Source organism: Acipenser ruthenus, chromosome 16 (genome assembly GCF_902713425.1).
Source record: "Acipenser ruthenus chromosome 16, fAciRut3.2 maternal haplotype, whole genome shotgun sequence".
NCBI lineage: Eukaryota > Metazoa > Chordata > Actinopteri > Acipenseriformes > Acipenseridae > Acipenser > Acipenser ruthenus.
Genome location: NC_081204.1, coordinates 33,812,928 through 33,822,567, shown reverse-complemented (window position 1 = coordinate 33,822,567; position 9,640 = coordinate 33,812,928). Strand labels below are relative to the sequence as shown.

Here is a 9,640-nt window from a genome sequence, read left to right as displayed (position 1 = left end):
GCACATGCTGTAAATAAAAAAAAAACCTGCTCTGGGGTCAAAGAGATGGCTGGGAACACATGTGGGTGCCCTGGTTGGTGGCTTGGTGGTGATAACGTAAACATATTGAACCACATTTAGCCTGTCTTAAAATTGTCACTGCAATTGAGTCAGACCTGTTAAAAATATAGTTTGCTTTAGGCTGGGGGGTCAGCAGAACTGAAATTGTATCTGTCGTTATTCCGACGAATTCTATATAAGACTTCCTTATATATATATATATATATATAAGACCTCCGAAACATAATGAATGCACAGTTGCACGAATCATCTTCACCTGCTCTTCATTAATATGCTGGTCCTTTATATAATGATAATGAAGCACTTCTGAGTTAATATGTTCACTCCACTTATATTACAGGACTATAATACAGACTGAAGCGTTATACCTTGCTCTTGTATTTTTCATTTCTCCATCAGGTCCCCTTGGTGGAATTAGACTGCTTTATAATACACTGTTTGCCATATATTATTCTCTATGTACGTGAACAGTACTTATACAGTAACAGCCTGGCCCAAGTCATTGTTCTGATCACCTGCTGATGATGTACTGAATGGTGAAAGGTGTCACCATTCACTGTCATTCGTTTGCGATCAAGATTTACTGTTTGATATATTAAATGCAATTGTTTAACAAATCAACACAATGTATGATTTATATCAACACAATTTATGATATAACATCCAGTGTCAGCCCAACATATTACCAGATCAAGGGCACCCGAATGGGCTCTTCAAGACTACAGTTGAGTTTAAGGGTAAGGTACACTACTTACTCATTGACACCTGGGGTTCAGTAATACAGTATAATATACGTTGTACATGGGAAATGTAAAGGACTCGTAACCTAGCATTCACACATTGCATTTTGGGCTTCCCTTTGAACACATAAAGACTCTGTCAAAGTATTGGCAATGGACTCCAAGTTGTTGAATATAAGTAGAATTGTGTTAATGGGAACCATATAGTCCTTTCAAAGATCAGAAAACCTCAAATCATCTTATTCTGGTCAGTTTTGATCTCAAGCCCAAACTATTGTTTCTAGAGATTGGGTAAATTGTCTTGTGTGCCACAACACATTCTTATTGTCAAGATAAAAGCAGCTTTTAGGTCTGTTTTTTCCCATGTAGTATATCTGCTTGATGCAGCTGGTTGCAGTTATGTTTAATTTTAGGTAAATTCATTTTTTGCAGGTCTTGTTAAATAAACACTGTGTCACCGTGAGTGTTATACCCTAGGCTTTCATTACTACCAGTGAATGTCTATAGGGCAAAATCTGAAAGCAATTTGAGGGCACACCTCTCTGTTTGTGTTCCTCTAACTAATTAGTGGACTTGTCAAGAAGATTGAGTAGAACACGTAAGGTGGGCTAAGGCATGAAGAGATTTTACAGCAATGACCATTTGCCATCATTACTGCTGGTCACACAGGTCGAACACCTATTGCCCCGGGTACAATAGTGAATGGAATCAGGAGCCATGCACAATTCTTGACTTTCAAGAGGGCTTTCACTCTGCCTCTTTTGAGTGTCTAAGATTCCCCTAAAAACATACGCTATTGATAAACATAAGCTACCTGTTAGGTATGTAGGTAAGTGTTACTGCAGCGTCCAGTGTGAAGCATCAGACAATCCTGAAATACCCCACTTCAGGAAACAGTAAGACAAGTAAATACAAACATTAAGAAATAATTACTGCTATACTTGTTTTTCTCTTCTGCAAAACGGTAGAGGTGATTCATAATTTGACATGACCACCATGACCACTGCACCATGCCCTAGCTGCCTTCTGTATACCACACTGGTACCACTGGCCTTCTACACCCTTCTGGGCAGGCTGTTGAGTTTCCTCTGCTTGCTTCAGTACACCAGGTTTTGCAGTTCTTGACTTCAAGCAGTCCGTATAAGTTATTCTGTTTTATTAATTAAACGCAATAAGCCTGAGTCAAAGAGCCTCTCCAACTATATGCCTGGGTACATTATAAAGCAATTTTAAATCCTCAACCACCAAGCTGACATGTAATATAGTAACTGTTTTAAAAATAAACTTTGCTTTAATGATGGTTTATTTTAAACTTGAACAGGGGGATGTGACAGAGTTGACCGATGGTGTGGTGCAAAATGACAGACTCCAGTCCTTTTCCAATTAAGCGCTTGGGTTTTATTTCCTTAAAAACCGGTTACCAAACGCACTCAAAAATAATAGGGACAAATAAACAATAGGGCCGCCGGGGTACACAACGATGTGTAACCCGACAACATAAAGAGAAACGGGGTTGCAGTCCCAAATAAACAAACAACAAAAACAGTCTGTCTTCCTTTTGTAATCCAGGAACGGGAAAACACGGGGGGGTAACAGAACCAGCACTTCCGGGTAGTCGCTCCGCCGTCGTAATCCCGGAGCGTCCCGTTAGTGCTCTAAAATACAAAGAACAGATGGGTTAGCAAAAGTCCACACAGCAAAGACGACCCGTCTTCAAAAACCCTTCCTCTGTTTCCCTGCTCGTTTCTCTCTCTCTCTCTCACTGTCTCACACGCACTGTACCTTGCCAGAAGGAACAGAACCCCGGGCCACGCCCCCTTTTGTACGCCCCGTCCCGTCCCCATTGGTCAGCGAGGGCAACCGCCGTCGTCCAATGCGCGATTGCCACTGCGCTTCCCGACCGGGTCTGTGACGTTGCGCACCGTGGCTCTGCCTGCTCCTCCTCCCCAGTGCCCTCACCGGTCGGAAGGGAGATCTAAAACAAGAATTCACTCTCTCTTTGTCACATATCCCACCGCTCAGAGTGGAGCCGAAGGAACACTCGGCCAAACCTACCAACCCCATTACTCCCCCCTCCCGGGAAAAATAATCCGCATTTTGGTGATCTTTCCCTGCACGATGTACCATACGATACATGTAAGGCTGCAATGCCAAATACCACCGAGTTATCCGGGCATTGCTATCCTTCATAGTGCTTAACCATCTGAGTGGGGCGTGGTCTGTGACTAGATCAAATGAATGTCCCAGTAAGTAATATCTGAGGGAGTGAGTCGCCCATTTAATGGCCAAGCACTCCTTCTCTACAACCGAGTAATTGCGCTCCCTAGGAAGCATTTTTTTGCTGATGTAAAGAATGGGATGCTCCACCCCGTTAACCCTCTGGGACAAGACCGCCCCCAAACCAACCTCTGACGCGTCAGTATGGAGGAGGAATCTCTTGCTAAAGTCTGGTAATATTAGCGCAGGAGCCTGGCACAGTTTGCGCTTAATGGTCTCAAACGCTCCCTGACACTCTTCTGACCACTTGACTAAATTTGGCGCACTTTTCTTAGTGAGGTTCACCAGAGGATCGACCACGGTGGCATACTCGGGGATAAAGCGGCGGTAATAACCGGCCAATCCTAACAGTGACCTCACCTGGGATTTAGTTTTGGGGACCGCCGCGTCCACCAAAGCCTGGACTTTGGTGGCTACGGGTTTCACCTGTCCGTTTCCCATGATAAATCCTAAGTACTGAGTTTCAGATTTCGCAAACGCACATTTTTTTAGGTTGGCTGTCAGCCGGGCAGCCCTCAGAGACTGAAGGACGGCTGTAAGTCGAATTACATGCTCTCTCCAGGTGGAGCTATATATCACCACATCGTCAATATAAGCTGCTGCATACTCACGATGGGGATGTAACACCTCGTCCATCAGTCTCTGAAAGGCGGCGGGCGCACCATGTAACCCAAACGGCATGGTTTTAAAATGGAACAGACCATCCGGAGTTGAAAATGCCGTTTTTTCACATGAATCGCGGGTTAAAGGGATCTGCCAATATCCCTTCGTCAGGTCCAAAGTTGAGATAAACCCGGCCGTCCCCAGTCGGTCGAGAAGTTCGTCGATCCGAGGCATGGGGTAGGCGTCGAACTTGGCGATAGCATTGACCTTTCGAAAATCGACACAGAAGCGATTAGTGCCGTCCTTCTTGGCCACTATAACAATAGGACTGCACCACTCGCTTCTGGAAGGCTCAATGACCCCAAGTTCAAGCATCGCCCCCACCTCGTTCTGGACGCCACTCCGCCGGCTTTCTGGGATCCGGTAGGGCCTCTCCCGAACAGTGACCCCTGGCGGAGTAATAACAGCATATTTGGTAAGGTTAGTTCTGCCGGGCACGTCAGAAAACACATCCCCAAATTTCCCAATCAACTTACGCAATTCTACTTGCTGATCTGGAAGTAACTGTTTCCCCATTGAAATCTGGCTGGGGCTAGGGGTCTCTATACAGGGTCCTAAGTCATCCTCCATCTCGCCTGGGGCTATGAATAAGACCTCCCTTGCCTTCCAGGGCTTTAACAAATTGACATGATAGATTTCTGTTTTATTTCGGCGATCGGGCTGTCTAATTTCATAATTCACTAATCCTATGGCCCGTATCACCTCATATGGCCCCTGCCATTTAGCACACAGTTTCGATTCCAATGATGGAAGAAGCAGCATTACTTTATCTCCTGGCCGAAAGGTTCGAATTCGTGCATTGGTATTGTAATGCCGCTGTTGCCGATGTTGAGCCGATCTGAGATTATCCTGAGCCAGTCGACCAATTAAATCAAGGCGATCACGCAGTAGGAGCACATGCTGCACTACATTTTTAGAGGAGCCCTTGTGTTCTTCCCAACCTTCTCTCAACAGGTCGAGGATGCCCCGTGGCTGCCGGCCATATAATAGCTCGAAGGGGGAAAATCCCGTTGAGCTCTGAGGCACCTCTCTCACTGCGAAGAGCAGGTAAGGAAGAAGGGTAGCCCAATGTTTCTGCTCCTGACTCACAAACCGTTTCAACATTTGCTTCAATGTTTGGTTAAAACGTTCCACCAGCCCATCCGTTTGGGGATGATAAACGGATGTCCTAATGGGACGTATTTTTAGAATTTTGTACACCTGCTGTAGCGTTTTCGACAAGAAGTTTGTTCCATGATCAGTCAATATTTCTTTTGGGATCCCTACCCTAGCCATAATCTGACTTAACTCTTTCGCAATTGCAGTGGCACTAGTGGACCGCAACGGAACTGCTTCCGGGTACCGCGTTGCATAATCCACCATCACTAATATGTGCGTGTACCCGGAATCAGAAGGCAGCACTGGCCCAACTATGTCCATTGCAACGCGTTCAAAGGGAGTGGAGATAATAGGCAGTGGGACCAGAGGGGCGGGGCGCACTCGACCCGGTGCTACTCTCTGACATTCTGGGCAGCTAGCTACATATTTCGCCACTTCGGTGTAGAGCCCTGCCCAGTAAAATCGAGCCAGTATTCGGTCCCTCGTCTTGTCCACGCCAAGATGTCCTGCAAAGGGGACGTCATGCGCCAGCCTCATGACCTCTGGTCGACAGGACGGGGGAACCATCAACTGTTTGACAGGCTGTCCTGTGCCCGGGGCTGGGTTTACTCTATAAAGCAAGTGCCCCTCTACCACGAAATGGGGATATACCAGCGTCCCAATGCCGTCAACATCCTTACCCTCAATAGACCGGACCTGTTCCCAAGCGTGCACCAGTGTGGGGTCGTTGTTCTGCTCCCACACTAGGTCCGCGCTTGAGGCCCACACGTCCGGGATATTGACAGGGGCTGGAGCAGTCTCTACCCTCGAGGGTCCAGTAACCTCGCCCGTCCGGTCACACTGCGTTCCGACTCCCTTCGATTGACGTTTGGGACCATCAGCACCTTCTCCCGCCAGACCCCAACCGTGTCTTATCAATGCGCCTTCCCACTTTTCCTTCCGTCTCTCCTTGCGTGTTTTTCTAGGACGAAAAAGTGGAGAAAACAGCTCTGTATGGAAGGGAAAAACAGTACCAATTACTTCCCTTCCCCGGGGGTCTGCCGTGTCTACACGTGTGGTCGAGGCTGCCGATATTTTCACTAAATCTTTATATTGCGGCCAGTCTCGACCCAGAATAACTGGATGTGGCAACTTTTCGGCCACCCCCACTACTAGGTGGCGCTTTATCGGGCCTACCGATAAATATACTTTTAGAGTGGGGTATGTCGCCGTATCCCCATGGATACAGGAGATTGCCACCTGGCCTTGTGGCTGCCACGACATACCGCCAAGGAGAGCTGTTCGAATTAAAGTTTGCTCACACCCTGTGTCCACTAATGCGTGGGTGTTCACATTCCCCAATACAACATCAACCATACACGGGCCCTCCCGACCATTTCCCCATTTCCTACCTGTCTCAGACGCCAGGTGACACGCAGCCACGTCGCACTCCATGGCCGCCGGGCAGTATCTGGCAATGTGTCCCGGCTGCTGGCACCTAAAACAGACGGGTGGGGCAGAGGGTAAAGGCGGTACATATTTGTCCCGCTGCTGGTATGACAGCGGGGCAGGGGGAACCATTCTACCCCAGCTGGGGGCCAACCTCTGCCTCCATTGTAAGGGGGCCGGGTGGCCCGACGGGGCCGGTGATCTGACGGCCCTGGGTCCGGGAAAAGGGTTCGACGGCGGTCCTTTGGCAGCGGAGGGAGGGGGGCAGTCCAGCAGGGTGGTTCGGGCGGACACCAGGGAGTCCTCGTAGTTCTCGGCTAACGCCACGGCCTGCTCTAGCGTCGTGGGGTTATGCCGGCGTACCCATGCCTGCGTCTCAGCCCCGACCACATGGCAGAATTGTTCCATCACAATGGCCTCCCCCATCTGAATCCCGGTTTTCTGACTGGGGTTCAGCCATTGCGCCATGTGGTCGCATAATTGCTGGGCTACCACCCTGGGCCGGGTGTTGGGGGGTCGCCGGAACTCCCGGAATCTGACCCGATGAGTCTCCCCCGTGATATTGAGACGGCGGAGGATAGCCTGCTTAACCAGGTCATACTGGGCGGCATCGTCGTCAGTCATGGCCCGGTACGCTGCTTGTGCTTCCCCGATCAAGCAGGGACCAAGTTGGCTCGCCCAGTACTCCCGGGGCCATGCTGCAGTGGTAGCCAACCGTTCAAAGGCTACAAGGTAGGCCTCCGGGTCATCCTCCACCGTCATTTTCTGGGCCCGGGCCTTCGGGGCAACCAGCACGGGGCCCGTCGCCGCTGACGTCATCCCCATCCCCACCCTCTCGATAAGAGCCGTGTATCTCTCCTCCCTCCTCCGTTCCTCAGCCTCCCTCCGGCTGTCCAACGCCTCCAGGATCGCCGACAAAGTGGTTGGGTCCATCCCACTTCTGACACCACGTGTGACAGAGTTGACCGATGGTGTGGTGCAAAATGACAGACTCCAGTCCTTTTCCAATTAAGCGCTTGGGTTTTATTTCCTTAAAAACCGGTTACCAAACGCACTCAAAAATAATAGGGACAAATAAACAATAGGGCCGCCGGGGTACACAACGATGTGTAACCCGACAACATAAAGAGAAACGGGGTTGCAGTCCCAAATAAACAAACAACAAAAACAGTCTGTCTTCCTTTTGTAATCCAGGAACGGGAAAACACGGGGGGGTAACAGAACCAGCACTTCCGGGTAGTCGCTCCGCCGTCGTAATCCCGGAGCGTCCCGTTAGTGCTCTAAAATACAAAGAACAGATGGGTTAGCAAAAGTCCACACAGCAAAGACGACCCGTCTTCAAAAACCCTTCCTCTGTTTCCCTGCTCGTTTCTCTCTCTCTCTCTCACTGTCTCACACGCACTGTACCTTGCCAGAAGGAACAGAACCCCGGGCCACGCCCCCTTTTGTACGCCCCGTCCCGTCCCCATTGGTCAGCGAGGGCAACCGCCGTCGTCCAATGCGCGATTGCCACTGCGCTTCCCGACCGGGTCTGTGACGTTGCGCACCGTGGCTCTGCCTGCTCCTCCTCCCCAGTGCCCTCACCGGTCGGAAGGGAGATCTAAAACAAGAATTCACTCTCTCTTTGTCACAGGGGAGTATGAATAAATATTTTTATTTCAGCTCAGTAAGATGATAATTTTCCAATTATATTAAGATGGTTTTACAAACACACATAATTGGATTAGATGGAAGCCTGCCGTTGTAGGGAAGAGATCACTTAAGAACACATACTTTCAGCATGTCCTGCAGCTACCATCTCCAGCATTCTTCATGTACTGTGCAGGAGATGCTACTGACATTTCAGAGCAAAAACACAGTGGGGCATATCAGTGTTTTCTCCAGTTTAATTAGCTTTAATGCTAATGAGACATTGCATTAATATTAATTAGTAATACAGTTTTATAAAATTAACAAGTGTTTTTCTCTTTTTAAAAAAATTGAGCTAATTAAGGATGGGTTAATGCTTTGAATATATGCTTCAGTGTTCGCTATTACAGTCCAGGCTTTAGTAGACTAAGCAAACCCTCTTTTGCCCCATTTTTACTAGGCTGTCAATATACATTCCGGGAGTCAATGTGCTTGACATATTCTTAACTCCTAAAAGGAGCAGCATTAATATATGTCCCCACTTCACTTCCTACAATTAGCCCAAAGGAGTCTTTTCAGAAGCAATCTTTCTTTGAATAATGTTTTTCTGTAAGTATGGCAGACAATAATCTAAGATGAAACAACAACGGAGAACCAAGAAGCCCATATAATAGTATATTAAACTGGTAATAAATATAATATTAGGTAAATGTAGATGATTTAAAGCATCCTTTTCACTAGTCACATCACAGTTCCACCTTTTTAGCAATTTGACTTGCTTACTCTTCCTGATTTCTCCTACATTTGCCTGGGAGAAAACACAGCGAGTAAATGATGCTGGGTGTCCAGCTTCTCAAAGGGCATTATTATTATTATTATTATTATTATTATTATTATTATTATTATTATTATTATTATTATTATTAATTAGCTGTCCTTGCTCTTAACCACTAATGAGAAATACGAGTGGAGTAAGTGCCAAACTGAGACTCTTTACATCAATAAGAAATCAATTGTGACTTCCATGTTAGAAATGCAGGTAATGCTTCCTTTTTTCCTTTTTCTGAGTCATTAATTCAAATGAATTACATATGAACCACCATGTTATTTCCAATTTAAATAAACGTCAGATCTTGATACATTTGAAACGTGTTCAGATTGGAGAGCTGTCTGTGCAGTTTTTCTTGAAACATTGACTATATTGTCAGGCCGTATCATAAGCATTTTCATCACGAATTCGAATGAAAAGATCCTAAGAATTAGATATGATTTCAGACACATTGAAATCATATGCACGCACACATGTAGATTGCTTCTCATGCTTCCTAATGTAGCTTGTTATTGTTTCTCTCCCAGCTATCAGCTGCTCATAAAGGCATGAACCCTGCTTAGTTTCTAGATCCGAGGCATTTTCAAAAGTCATTTTAACCTGGGCTTTGAACCCAGGGTCAGAGGTTGGAGTTACATTGCAAGGCAGTTCTAGAAGCCACATTTTCACACACGAATGTATTTTAAAAACAAGATTAGCATGAGAGGCCGGAGATAGCTGTGGGAACTACTTTTGGTTTGCTGGAACTGGTAACTAGATATATTTGGGGAGAGGAAGACACATTTACTGCTTTCTGGTTGTTACCCTGCAAATGTCCAACAATTAGACCTGTTTATGAGTATCTGTATATGCAGACAACAGTCAACTACATGTTCAAGCTGATTGGAAAATGACTTACATGCATTGCAATGAAATA

General features: G+C 46.8%; 1 protein-coding gene across 1 annotated transcript; it reads right to left on the bottom strand.

Annotated features, from left to right (window-relative positions):
- Nucleotides 1–2,133: 2,133 nt before the first annotated feature.
- LOC131697852 (uncharacterized) lies at nucleotides 2,134–7,887 on the bottom strand. Its single transcript, XM_058989530.1, has 2 exons — nucleotides 6,230–7,887; nucleotides 2,134–4,129 (listed from the first exon to the last, which is right to left on the bottom strand). Exons 1-2 carry the CDS (start codon nucleotides 7,197–7,199, stop codon nucleotides 2,568–2,570), a joined length of 2,532 nt encoding a protein of 843 aa, XP_058845513.1. The 5' UTR covers nucleotides 7,200–7,887; the 3' UTR covers nucleotides 2,134–2,567.
- Nucleotides 7,888–9,640: the final 1,753 nt, after the last annotated feature.